This window comes from Eutrigla gurnardus, assembly GCF_963514095.1.
Source record: "Eutrigla gurnardus genome assembly, chromosome: 23".
NCBI classification, from domain to species: domain Eukaryota; kingdom Metazoa; phylum Chordata; class Actinopteri; order Perciformes; family Triglidae; genus Eutrigla; species Eutrigla gurnardus.
In genome coordinates this window covers 13,546,877-13,560,909 of record NC_139934.1, presented here as the reverse complement: position 1 = coordinate 13,560,909, position 14,033 = coordinate 13,546,877, and the positions used below count along the sequence as shown (strand labels likewise).

Sequence of the window (14,033 nt, the reverse complement as noted above, 5' to 3'; positions counted from 1 at the left end):
GTCTGGGAAAAAAAGAGAAAACGTTCACAAAATATTGACTTCATATCTGCAAATATTGACTTAGCATCTCAAAATAGTGAGAAACTTTCTCAAAATATCGACTTATTTTGAAAATAAATCGTAATAAATTGAGATGAGATACTAAGTCGTTATTTTTAAGATACTAAGTCAGTATTTTGAGATACTAATTCATCATTTTGAGCAAGATCTCTTTTTTCTCTCAGTGGCGGAAATGGTCTTCCATACGAGCGAGCGAGGAGGTTTCTGGAGCGGATGCTTTTTTTTTTGAGCAAACAAACACCGGTGAATCGTTTGCGGAAGTCGCTTCGGCATTTATTTTGAAGGCACCAACCGGAAGTCACGGAGTTGAACTTCCAATCGCAAACTTTTTCTTGTACGTGAAATTCCTCAAGTTGGTGTCTATTGTTTGTGTGCTGGGACCAAGAGTGAGCGGATAATAGGCACACACTGGAAACAGCCGCCAAGACCCGGAGTGTGGGGAATCGTTCACGCGGATATCTGGGGACGTTTTTCCCGCTTGTGTCGGCGCCGCGAGGAGGAAGGCAGACGGGAGAAGAAGAAGGGAAACTCCTGGTGGGAAGAAGGGAAGGAGGAAGATAACGAGGAGGAGCTGAGGAAGGAGCGGCTGTTATGTGGCAAAACTCTCCACGACTCTGACGACGAGGGTCGGAGGGCTGACTCATGAGAAAGTGGTGAGTTACTTTAACTTGTTTGGAGAGAAGCAGAGTAATAAAGTCCGCTAGTCGGACTTTGAATGTAGCCTGAGGGTTTCACGAGTCCTCCAACCTCCACCACGACCACCTAACTTGCTAGCTGACATTTTACAGTAACTTCTAGTGTGTAACAATACAACACTTTTAGTGCAAATTACGTGTTTCTATTGTTACAAAATAGGAAAAACATCAAGGAGTAAAAAATGGCCTAAACTTGATTTAAATGAACTTTCTGATCAATTAATATGCAACCAGACATTCAGCTCTCTGTAAGTGTAATGTTCTGCATACTGAGTAGGTACGTATGCGATAACTTTTAATATCTCGATATTACTCGCGATAAATAAACCGATATTAAAGTGGACTAAAATACAACAATACAAAATATTTTAGTGAACTAAGCATAAAAGGCACCATTTAAAAATGATTGACAGTTACAGTTTCCTCTCTTTCAACTAAACCAACATGTTTTGCAGCCCTACTGCTGCAGACATACTTCACTTAGTGCCAAACAAGTATTTAGGTTTGATGCCTGTTAACTTGTCTTACTGTTGTTTCAAAGTGAGACCCAATTTGTACCTTTTGCGTTTTGCATTACATTGTTGTGACTAACATGGGACGATACAGGATGTTTATCACAGATCGAGATTCAAAAACACTCACAATAAGTTATGGGGAATTTTCATTTTCTCCGATAATACGTGAATATGGACATGAGTGACTTGGAAAAGCTGTCCAGTTCCCTATGATGGCAGACAAGAGAAAAATAAAGCCTGCTGTAAAGAATACAGGATGCAAAAATACATTATGTATCTTTCATTTATGCAGGGAGACCTTATGACGTATCATCATCTAATTTTAGATGATTTGTGTTTGTTCAAAAAGATGGCTTATCTGTGATGCAATAAAAGTATTTACTTCTTAACAAAATGTAAAGTGATACCAGTGATACAATTTTTTGCCAGGAAAATGGTGATATGGAATTTTAATATCGTCCCAAGAAGGAGATAAAGTATGACATTTCCTTCTACCTGGAGATGGGTTATACAAAAAAGTAGTGTGTAGTATGTGGTAGTACTAAGAAATGGAATTGGTGGAGAAAAACTGAATCTTGTGTTTTTTGTTTTGTCCCAAAAGTGACAACAAGATTGCCATAACGGCACCTTTAACGGTGGCTACAGCCCAGTTAGCATCTTGTGTTCCTACTTTGACATCATTACGATCCTCCATATCTTTCCCCTCCAAGCATGGGCCTCCTGTTTTATAAACAGACCTGTAGGAGATGTGAATCTGTGCTCCGCTGCTCTCACCCCCGTAGAGATGGAGGGAGAGAAGGAGAGACAGAGGCAGCAGGGGGAGGAGAAGGAGAGCAACGAGGCAGAAGACGACAGGAGGAGCGACGAGGACGCCGACAATGAGGAGGAGGAGGAGGATGAAGATTCGGAGTGTGCCGCCCTGGTCTGGCAGGAGGGCTACGGCGAGGACAATCTGGGCCTTCCCATCATGCACTGGGAGGCGCTGAGCCTGCGTATCGCCGAGCTGGAGAAGCAGGAAGAGGAGAATAAGGAGAAGAGGGCGAAGGTGAGAGGGGAGGTTTAGTCCTGGGATCAGGTTTATTGTCAGTAATAGAACTTTTACCGTCCTAACATGCTGGAAGGTTTTCTTTAGTGGTTTTTATTTAGCAGCCACAATCTGTGTGTATTCAGCGTATGTACGACAGCTCATACAATCATAGTAGCTTAATGAGCATGTTGCTTTGGATGTGAGTATTGAGGAAAATGCAGTATAACACACAGGACGGCTGTGTAGCAGCTCACAGCTACTGTAAGTGTTAAAATCATTCATTAATTATTCTTTAACAAAATAATTAGCGGTCCTAGTTTTGTGAAATTGTCTCCAGGAAATAGGAATAAATATCTGTGTAACAAAAATAAGAAAGTAATAGAGGTTGATAACAATTTCAGACCACAAGATCCTAGCAGTTAATGCTGATCACCAGTTATTACCAGATTGTTGAATTTTAAAGGCAGGCATTCTAAAGAAATCACAGAAGCATGAAGAAGTGGCACCGTCCCGTTACCAGCGGGGACCTTGTCCCGGCCGCTTTGCTGCGGTCCGGCTGGTCTCTTTCTTTCTGCTGGTTAAGTTCCAACGTCACTCATCCTAACTATTCATCTCATCACCTGGACGGGTTTCCAGAGTGGTGTTTCTCTGGAGCGAGGCAGAGCGCCGGTGAGCTGGATGGAGGACAGAGGGAGGAGAGCAGAGAGCTGGGAGGACGGAGACGAAGCCTGCAACAGCCACGTGATGGCACTCACCTCCCGGTACACACATACACACACACACACACACACACACACACACACATTCTCCCAATGACCTATCACTCATGAGAATAATGTCCTGTGTGTGATGTTTTTTTGCATTTATTTTCTCTTAGCCTAACGCCCAAATCTGAAGAGCAAAAACAGAGACGGCACTAACAGTCTGTTAATAGAACGCGTCCTCTAGACAATATAAATCAACTTGCTCAAGGAGTCACAAAGTGGTTTTACATTTTTGGTAACGGGTCTCCTTTCTCAGTAGGCGCTGCTGCATAACAAGTTACCTTTTAAGGGCAGTAAGGTTGTAATGTTATAAGTTACCTTTAAAGGTAACTTTACCCAACACTCAGTAATGTTCGTGTCAGCAGAAGTATTTCATATCGAGGCAATGTATTTATTAATTATTTGAATATAACATATCAAAGAGAGTTTGTCGAAAGCAGCACATCTGAACAAAAGTATTACAGATTTAATAATGTGGTGTCGGCTTGTTAAACTTTTATTGCACCATTAAAAACAGGTGTGGCAGGGTTTCAGCTCCAGCCTTGAAGGCCTGCTGTAAGTTAACAAGCCACCAGATGGCGCTGTGTTTGCTTTTCTTTATTTGACACTAATGTTTGGTAATTGTCACCGGGCAGCATTTTATTCCCACCATTCAATCAGCCAGACATTAACTGGAAAGCACCACATGACGTCTGTTTGTATCCTCCAGCCTGCAGACACAGATGAATCTTCAGCTGTGCTTCATCAACAACAGTGAAAGTGAGGAGGAGGAGGAGGAGAAGGAGGGAGAGATCAGCAAGAAGGAGAGCAGTAACACACGGGTAACTACCGCTAACACAGTTAACAACATAATAACACAGTATTACAGTACAACACGCATCAACAGAACCACCGTCTTATTTCATGCATGTCTGTCCTCCATCATCCTGCTGGTAAAGAGAGGGACTGTTCAGGTCCACAAGAGTCCTCAACCCCCTGCCAAGCCGGAGAAACCCAAGTCCAGAGGCTTCAGGAACACTCTGAGGAATCTACGAGACCGTCTGAGAACCGACCACAAAACCCTGGTGAGAGAGGAACTCTACATCCTGCTGCATCCGCTGTGTTTCTATTGTACTTAATACAGTATACCAAATACAGTTTGTCACAGCTCTCCTCTCCTCCTCCTCTCATTCCTCCTCATGTCTCTCCTCCTCCTCCTCTCATTCCTCCTCCTCTCGTTCGTCCTCTCTACTCCTCCTCCTGGTTCCTATGTCCTCTCATCCCTCTCCTCCTCTCCCTCTCCTCTCATCCCTCTCCTCCTCCCTCCTCTCAGGCTGCAGCTCATAGTGACCCTGTGGGCCAGAGAAGACATGTGGAGCGCAGTGATCTGCAGAACTTCGGTCTGAAGGAGCTGACTGCTCTTTGTGCATCTCTCAGTCAGACCATTCAAGGTATTCGTGGACACACAGCAGCTCCACTCTCTCAGCTGCAGCATTATTCAATCCAATCCCACGTCAACCATATTATGTGCCTTTGCTTTTAAAGCTTAAATTCACTTCTAAAGTGCTGCTTCTCATTTTAACCAAGTTTTGATTTGTTTCATCTGTCCACATCAGACCTGAGCTCAGACCTGGTGGGTCGCCTGCAAGTCCGAGACCAGCTGAGGACGGAGCAGGACGCCATGCTGCTGGAGGTCCAGGACCTGACGTCGCTGTGAACCTGCCCATCACTCCCAGCTCAAGTTCTCCTGTTGAGCAGTCGGGAGCGGCCCCGTCCCAACAAACATTTGAACAGAACGTTGTTATGAACCAGACGGTGCCACAGTGGCCTCAACTAACATCTCAGTCAGCCCCTCCTGCCGGGGGTCTGACCAGCCAATCACTGTGAAGAGTGTCACTGAAAGGACTAGGACATTCAGTAGCATAGTATTCTTTATGTTATCGTCTGTGTTGAATATTTATGAGGGAAATGTTGTCTCGTTAAAGGACACTCATGTGACAAGCATCAGACGTCAACAACTGAAGCTGAGTTGGACATCCAGGAAGTGGATGGTGGCCTAAAGGGAACACGTTGCCTTTTATTGGGAGGAATATGTTTCTTTGCCTTGTTGCTCTGAGTCTGATTTGAGGATCAGTGCCGGTTTCATCTCCACCGTGTCCACGGCAGACTAGGGTCTGGGTCATGTTAGACCCAGCAAAGCACCAGACACACACAAAAGACAATATTCCTACTAAGCTGTTTTAAGTGGCTGATGAAAATGAATATTCCACTTATATTCCCGTTTACATGCATCCGTCAATATTCCGAGTAGTTGGTCCGTTTAAGGAGCTCGCCACCACATCGTCATCCCACGTCCACGCTGTCTGGCGGTTTGACAAAAGTTGATGTTGGAACAACTGGAGCTGCTTGTGCCATTTTGCATCAAAATCTGTTTTTTTGTTTTGTTTGTTTTTTTTAATGTTCCAGCGGTGGCGAACTTGTTGTGAGTAAACTCGGCTTCCCTATTTCATTCCTTTCAACCACCTTCTTGAAGAGTAAAGCCTTGTGGGGGAAAAAAACTGTTGATATCTAAGTCCTTCGTAATGCTTAATGTGTTTTCTTTTGGGCGTGAACAGCTTTGCAAACTGGAGGCTAGTTTGTTTTTTGTGGAAACAGAAACGGGAAACAGGCTGCGTGTCACAAAGTGCCGTAAAACCACCAACATAGACGCACATTCTGAATGTGCTGCATACGTGTCCAAAGAATGCTGACAATAATACCGACATACAACCCATGTCTTAATCGTAAAATGCTTAATTTGTAATTAATGTAGTCACTCATAGCATCTCCTTTGTCCAGTGCTGATGAAAGTTAGCTTTGTTTTCCAGATGGGCCTCTCCACCTTCGGTAACCCCCGTGGCGTTTTTCACCACTAGAGGCGCTATGGAGCAATCTGTTGACCATTCTGTGAAGTGAGGGCTTCCTTTTGTCAACACTGGAGCAATTCTTTAACACATTGTTGCGTTTCGCATCGTTTCTCAAAGTCTTGAAACTGCGACACAAAAAGGGATTCCTGTTAAGAAGCTGCTAATTCTGCCATCCGAACAATCTTTGTTTTCTACTTTGTGTTAGTTATGTCCTCTGATCCTTTCTGAAAATGTCTTTTTATTATTGATGTGTATCTTTGTGTAGGCTTTTTAGGTGGAGTTGGTAAAGTGTGTGATCTTATGAACAACAAATTAAGCACATTTTTACTTTCTTCATCAAAGTGCTTATTTTTACATGTAAGAGAAGATATTTTAATCTTTTTATTCAATCAAGTAATTTTAGGAGAGTCTTGGCACAATTTTGATATTTTTCCTTGAACAAATGCAATACAAAAAATGTTAACCTGTTATTCATAAATTCAGTATAATTACATTTCCAGAGCACTAAATCCACCAGAAGCACTCTACTTATCCTCCCCATGATGCTGCTTTGCCAGGTTTGATTTTAAATTACCAAAATATATATTTAAATCATATTAAAAGACTTCCAGCTGCTCATTACTGGTAAGCTGTTGGTGTAAAACATCTTCAGGAAGTTTTACTTCTATTCACAACAGCTTAACACCAACAAAAACCAAATGGCAAAGCAGAAGCTATTTGAAAAACCACAATAGTAAATTGAATTTCACTCCAGTTTAGAAACGGGCAATTATTTGAATATCAGCTTTTATTCTGACAAGGTTCCAATATGATGTACCAAGTGGCTGTTATAGTAACTTAGTTTGTCTGGCTTCACTTTCAGTATCCTTCGCCTTTAACTGGACTGTGAAAAAGTGGGCAGGGACATTATATAATTGGTTGAAATTGTTGGTACTATTATTTAAGGACACTTTATATTTTGTTTTACAGGAAGAAATAATTACTAGTTTTTCATCGAGAAATACATTTGGTTTGCATTTATTGTTCAATAGGTTCACAACATGAGCAGGGATGTGACCTAAAAGGGTTAAAAGGGCGTTTGCATGGCTTTAAACATGAACTGCTTGTTATTGTAGCCAATAGTGCCTCCACATCCTCATGATTAGCTAAGATATAATAACAAGAACAATATCATGTTAAACTCTCTCAAACTAATGTAAAGCAATCAGAAAGGCATGAATAATTTAGATTTAGTTGTTGTATTAATCTGTGTATTGAAAAAAACTTGATTGCAGCTGCAACGCTGTGTTTTTAATGTTGGTGGTGGTTTGACCATTTTGTTTACATTTGATAACAGATTGTGCCTTTAAATGATTAAAGTGTTAGTCCAGTCACTTTCAGAGAAGACCCTGTGTGAGCAGTGTTTTATTGAATATAGATTTGGGGAAGAGTATACAATATTTTTGCAAACTTTGGCCAAGCATACACTTTAACCGAAGAAAATGATAAATAATCCACGTAACAGATTTTTATTTTGAATTTTTCATGTAGAATAAATGCAACTTTTTGTTTGAGATTGCTCAACTGTTTGGTTGATTGGTCAGACAACTCATTTTTTAATCCTGTGTGAATCAAACCATGATTTCCACATATAATATCAATTTAAAAGATCATTTTCACCTGCTAGTGTGAGTAACGTTACATCCTGGTGCCGAACACACAGACATCGTAGCTTCAGAGAGAACTTTTAGGGGTCGTCTAATTATGTATTGTCACATCCTTATACTTCAAAGGTTATACGACAAAATAGGACTTTCTTTTAAATTAACAAACACGTGCAATTCATACAAGATCAAAAAATGATTTGTCTCTCTCTGTTGATATATTTTTTCCAAATGAAGGTCCATGGTGGTCCATCAGAAGGACTATTTACACACCCTGATCTGAGAAAAGTTGGAGATTTGGTGTCGCTGAGGCACCACAACAACACCAGGAAGACTATAAATTAGTCACTGTTGGTGTTTATGGACAGAATGTTTAGAAAGAGAAGTTTATCAATGTACATGTCTGTCTGTGTGTTCTCAGGGTGAACGGCCACAATAACATCCAGCTCAGCTCAACAGGTGAGGAGTTTCCTTGTTTCCTTCTTTTGACAAATGTACTTATTGTCGCTTTGGACAAAAGCGTCTGCTAAATGACCTAAATGTAAATGTAAATGAGCGGGGGAGACACACACACACACACACACGCACACACACACAAAGGTGAAGTGGGGAAGAAGAATTGGATGACACACAGTGAGGGACAGAGGGAGGGACTGAATTACCATAGAAACTGCTCAGACGGTTCAGACAAGCAGCAGAAAAAGGTGAAAGCCAAAGTGGCCAAACTGTCAAGGTCACTGATCAGCCCGAACCGCTGGCACATTGGTCAACGCCGACCTTCTCTGAGCTTTTTGAAATAACCAGGAGAAGGTGTATTTCCAAGCTGCTGACGTAAAGCCGCTCTGCAGCCGAAGCCTTGTGGATGTTTTTCGTATTTTCTTGTGATTATTCTGATGGGCGACGGAACAGAAGCCATATGGAGTAAAAGTCATCGCTGGCAGAGGTAAGCTCTTCGTCTAGCAGCAGATTGCAGTGATGCAGGTATTTATGAGTTGGATGCAGTTCCCTTTACACACACACACTGAGCTCCTAATGCACCTCTCAGGGCTTCACGGGGGTTATTTTTGGTCCACAACGTTTGCTTAAGCAGTAAAACATCTTGAGCCCAAAATCTTGACATCAGTTCAAGATTTGTAACTAACTTTAATTACATTAAAAACTTACCCTGGAAAATGTTCTTAATGAGATTGAATATGAATTCAGAGGCAGATGATACATCAGGCTGGAGTGGGGTTTCTCGGAAGCTATTAGCTGCTCCTGGAAAACAACCTCTCCAGCCCAGGGAAGAAAAACGATATGATCTTCAGCAAAACCGCAATGGTGACATTGATTTTCTTATTTTGTTAAAACAGGGTGTCTGTATGTCCCTTAGAAAGTCTTCAATTCAGGAATACTAATGATCACATACATGTCTTATACTTGAATTTAGGACAGCATTTTAACAATAAGGTTCTATCCAATTTGATATATTTTCCTCTTTTATGTTTATTTTGATATTTACCACCAAAATCCAAGCTAATCTCATGCTAACCTCTCTATTGAACCTAAAACTCTTCTAAACTTCACACTTTGTGTTCTCAGAGGGCCTTGATAAACTTACCAACCTACCATGCTGAAGTGCAGAGAGAAAACCCAAAGACCTTCAGCAAAGTCCCAAACAAAAATACTTGTCACTAATTTAACGATGTGATTTGTCGTTTCTACCGTCAAGCCATTGATTTCCATTTCTGGGTGGTATAAAAACAGACTCTTGAAACTGGAGTTGTATAATCAATCACAGTGAACATTACATCTGCTTCCAGTTTTGTTCATCAGCGCGTGTACAAGCACTTAAGATGCCAGATTCCCAGCTAGATGTCTCCTGGGGAAAGCTTACACGTGTATAGATGACACCAGGTTTCCATGAGAGCGTGTGATTCACAAAGACTTCACACTGGGAAAATATCACTGTGACGGCGGAGTTGCAAAGTGAAAGAAAGATTGTTACACATTGTGATGGATAGTATTCAAAATAAATTTCAAGTCAGACAAAAACTTCAAGTATCAGTTTAAAGAAGTTTGCTGTTTGTTAAATTCACAGATATTCAGTCTTAATACATTTTCACTTTGTATAAAATGAATGTAAGTTAATGGAGGTCTGGAATGGAAGAAAACGTATCACATTTGTAAAAAACTGCACCGTTGTTGGTTAGCTGTAATGTAAGCGACATAGTATTTGTACATTTTTAGTTTGTTACTAGTTAATGGGATGAAACGTCTATTGGCTTCCATTCATTTTCCTACAGTATAAAAATCTATTACGCACGTTCATGTGGGAACATTTCTCTGTTTCATTATCATATCAGAATGTAACACTGATGCACACTCGGGTTACACAATAAGCAACTCTCAAGACACTAAAAACCTAAAAATCTAGTTCAACATCCTGGTCATCTAAAAGGGTACACTCCCTGATGCAAATGATTATCTGAATGCTTTACTACATTAATAGGAGGTTATTTCATAACACCCCCAGAAAACAAAATGTCATGCTTCACTCGTGTTTTTAGCTCTGAGTCAGATTCCCGGTGCCTCTGGACACGGATGAGAAGTTGTAAGAACATGTTTAGGTCGTATGCCAGAGACCTTTTACATCCTATTTGTATCCTTATGTTAATATGTCGTGTTACTGGTTGACATATTAGCCTTATAACCTGTCCGTATAACCTGAGGATGGCTCACTTCACACTTCCACAAGCACACTCCCAGTTGCACCTGGCCGAGTGCTGATCCTCATGCAGCCGACAGCGAGGCTTTCAGCTGAGGGCCGAAGCAACGCTCCAGTGAACCCTGTTCACTTGGGTTGCCTTTTACGATGCCGGAGCCCATCTATATGTGACATTTTAAAAAAATTCTGAAGACAGCACTGATGAGCTATAGTATACGCTCATTGGCGTGAGAGCCACACCGATGTACAGAAGGGTGCATGGAGACACCCAGGGGAAGTGTGGTTACTTATTGCTGAGTTAATGGGGTGAGAAGAGACTGAATCAGCAGCATACCCTTGTACACAGGAAGGCAAACAAGCACTAAGAATCAGCAGCATACAACAGGAGGTCAAACAGACGCAAAGGCCCTAGTAAACAGTCAAAGGGGGGAGGGTGGGAGGTGGTGGGAGACACTCCTTCTTTCCACTCCTCCCTTAGTATGAACCAGGAGAACAAAGGAAGACAGGGTTTCTACTTTGAGCTCATACTAACATCAGCATGCTGACACACTCATGGTGTAGACATGCGGATATTTATTATTTACCACGTGTGCTATCTTAGTTTAGCATGTTAGCGTTCTCTAACGTTAGCTAGCATTTGGCTACAGCACACAAAGTACAGTAGAAGCTGATGGTCATTGGTCCTTGTTCAACCATTTATAGACTAAACCATTGGAAAAACACAACGAATGATTTTTACCAGCTGTAAACTGAATCAAGAAACAATAAAATAGGCTGCTATTTATACTTTCACTGTTACTTATCATCGGATGAAATAAGATCCTAAATGAGTACAGATGGCTGACTAGTGTGTCTCTTTATCTCTAGGTGAACACCCACTCGTGGATCTGACCAACTGAGACAATCTGAAAATCCGCAAGGAATCATAGACAACTACCATTAAAAGGTGCAGCGAACAAGGATGACAGAGAAGAAGCTTGACAGAACCCCAAACGTGCAAGCGGCAGCCTTGTTCAATTTCTCCCTCACATGAAAATCACTCCATCACTCACAATGTCATCCAGAGGCGGCGTGCCTCCCAACATCAGTGTCATGGACCTGCTCAGCTCCTCCTTGCCCTCTCTCTCCACCACCCCTCCACCTCCTTCTTGCAGCATAGACGAGTCCTACAAGTACATCTTCCTCCCCATCTGTTACTCCTTCACGTTCCTCTTCAGCATCTCCCTGAACTCTGTCATCCTTTACCGCTCCTTCCGCCGGACCAAGCGCTGGAACGCCTCACTGATCTACATGGTGAACCTGGCCTCCACGGACTTCATGTATGGCCTGTCATTGCCCTTCCTGGTGGCGAGTTACGTCATGCGCGACCGCTGGGTCTTCGGGGACTTCATGTGCCGCCTGGTCCGTTTCCTCTTCTACTTTAACCTCTACTGCTCCATCTTCTTCCTCACTTGCATCTCTGTCCACAGGTACCTCGGTATCTGCCACCCAATGAGAGTCATCACGCTGGAGACCAAGAAGGCTGTCAAGTGCACTTGTGTCCTGGTTTGGATTGTTGTGTTTGCGTTGACCTGCCCTATCTTCCGGTTTGCTCAGACTGGTCATGTAACCAGATTTGGAGGGCTTGGCAGCAATGCAAGCAGTATTGGCAACCTAAGCCACAAGGTATCGTCAATCAATGGCAATACCAGCTATGGCAACATGGGAGGGGTCATTGAGGAGTACCAGAACTGTTGGGACGATGCCATCGACAAGGAGTTTCCTGATTACGTACCTTATGGCATCATACTCCATTTGCTGGGCTTTTTTGTGCCTTTTTCCATAATTGCTTGGTGTTACTCTCACGTCGTCCTGACTATATTTAAGACTCTGCATTCTCAGCCATCATCCCGAAGAGGTCGGAGAAACAGGGGCCATGAAGGAATAGTTGCAAGGGGAAGAAGAGGAAGCAATGGACTGTCAAGGACACTGGGAAGAGATGAAGGGATTTCCATTTTCCTTGGTTCCAACTCCCCTTATGCGAACCGCAGACGTAAATCTATCAGGACCATCATCACCATCACCCTCCTATTTGCTCTGTGTTTCTTCCCATTTCATGTTACTAGAACCATCTTCCTCCTGCTGAAAGTGACGAAGGGAGTCCACTGTCACACGATGACCATGGTCTCCATGTGCTATAAGATCACAAGGCCTTTGGCATCATTCAATGCATGGCTCAACGCCCTCCTTTACTTTCTGACTAAAGACAAGGGGGGAGCTCACTGCTGCCAGACGGCAAACACCCCCACCCAACAACACGGTGGGCTTCTATTGCCACTGAGGGTGATGGGAAAAGGAGAGGAAGCAGAGGAGGGGGGGCTTGAAGACAGAATTGACAATAAGGAGAATAAAGAATTTCACAATCCGTCATACATGAACAGAGCAAAAGTCAGATATATAGTTTAATGAACGTTTTCATGAGGAATGAAGTATTTTAATTGCACTGTAGGTTGACTTTTACTGGAAAAACTAAATATATGATATGAGCACTGTAGCAACAGCAATGATTAAAGAAGATCCAAGCAAGAATCCTAATTTGCCTTTTATTGTATGTAATTGTATGTGTGCCTAGTTGCTGGTCTGCTACAAGTCATACTTTGAAAGTTACCCAGTGGGTAAATGCAATATGAATGCAAATGTGTCACTTCACCATGGTCGTAACCTGTCATTTTGTTTTGCAGGGTGTATTTTTATAATGTGTTTCAGATTAAATGTGATACTCTGACATTACTGATTTTGTTTCAAGGCTGGGGTGTGCTTGAAAGAAGAAGTTGTTTGCACAACCACGTTTGGGGTTTTCACCTGTTCTGAAGAGCTACACTCAAAGTCCGTCGTCATATCGGCACACAACTTCAGACGGTCTGTGAAGACATTCATGGTGTTGGGCTTCATTGTACAATTGTAATTCACCCCACTCAAAATTCTAAGGTTTGATTGTGAAGATTGTGAAATAGTCATAAATTTTAAATCTATTGCATCGCCTGTGCTCTTTTGCACTACAAAATGAAAGTTAGGTTTAGGAAAAAACTTCATGGTTGGGCTTAAAATAACTACATACAGTTAGGTTTAGGAAACAAATGGACAATAGGTTTAGATAACAAAACCAACTACTTTGGTTTAGAAATGTTATGGTTGGGCTTAAACCACTGCATACTGTTAGGTTTAGGCAATAAAACCACTTAGCTTTAAGAAAATGGTCACCTACACATCACCTTACAAGAATACTTTGGGCCTCGAAAATCGATCTCATGGTTGAAAGGCTTGTGTTGTTGTCTTTCCCAATTTTTAACATGGAATGCGTTTAATTCATGTGTCCACCAAGAAAAAGGTTCAGAATTAAACCAATAGACTATTTCTCGAACACCATCGCACACTCCGCCAACCCGGGGGAGGACCAGAGGCATTACGCTTCTATGACGGGACATGGTTATCAGCTGTGACGGCAATTAGCTAGCCAGTTGGGCACACACACAGTGACTCACATGCACTAAATAACATGCATGCATGGCCAGACCAGCTATGCAAACAACACACACAGAGGGAGTGTGAGTTTATTCTCTGCTTGGGGAGACATTACCCAACTATATCTTTACATAGCAAAAAGTTGTTTGCTTCTATATGAAAGCACTGAATTTCGAATGTCTTTAAGTCTACAGTCGGGTTTTCATCACCTCTGCAACATATCCAGAATTAATAAT

General features: G+C 42.1%; 2 protein-coding genes across 3 annotated transcripts; both read left to right on the top strand.

Annotated features, from left to right (window-relative positions):
• Positions 1-404: 404 nt before the first annotated feature.
• Positions 405-7,332, top strand: LOC311009195 (schwannomin-interacting protein 1). 2 transcript variants are annotated; one of them, XM_084003217.1, is made up of 7 exons: positions 405-713; positions 2,053-2,315; positions 2,934-3,058; positions 3,771-3,882; positions 4,000-4,125; positions 4,374-4,491; positions 4,657-7,332. In XM_084003217.1, exons 2-7 carry the CDS (start codon positions 2,055-2,057, stop codon positions 4,755-4,757), a joined length of 843 nt encoding a protein of 280 aa, XP_083859343.1. In that variant the 5' UTR covers positions 405-713; positions 2,053-2,054; the 3' UTR covers positions 4,758-7,332. The 2 variants fall into 2 exon arrangements, with proteins under 2 accessions (XP_083859343.1, XP_083859344.1); XM_084003218.1 differs by lacking the exon at positions 405-713 and having other exon boundaries at positions 2,037-2,315.
• Positions 7,333-11,310: 3,978 nt separating this feature from the next.
• LOC311008977 (P2Y purinoceptor 3-like) lies at positions 11,311-13,026 on the top strand. The gene has a single exon (XM_084002944.1). The coding sequence runs from the start codon at positions 11,326-11,328 to the stop codon at positions 12,739-12,741; it is 1,416 nt and encodes a 471-aa protein (XP_083859070.1). The 5' UTR covers positions 11,311-11,325; the 3' UTR covers positions 12,742-13,026.
• The last annotated feature ends 1,007 nt before the right edge of the window (positions 13,027-14,033 follow it).

Coding starts and splice junctions, on each gene's coding strand:
- LOC311009195 (XM_084003217.1), top strand. CDS start 2,055: ATGGAGGGAGAGAAGGAGAGACAGAGGCAGCAGGGGGAGGAGAAGGAG. Junction 2,316..2,933: donor ATAAGGAGAAGAGGGCGAAG/GTGAGAGGGGAG, acceptor ACGGGTTTCCAG/AGTGGTGTTTCTCTGGAGCG. Junction 4,492..4,656: donor TCTCAGTCAGACCATTCAAG/GTATTCGTGGAC, acceptor TGTCCACATCAG/ACCTGAGCTCAGACCTGGTG.
- LOC311008977 (XM_084002944.1), top strand. CDS start 11,326: ATGAAAATCACTCCATCACTCACAATGTCATCCAGAGGCGGCGTGCCT.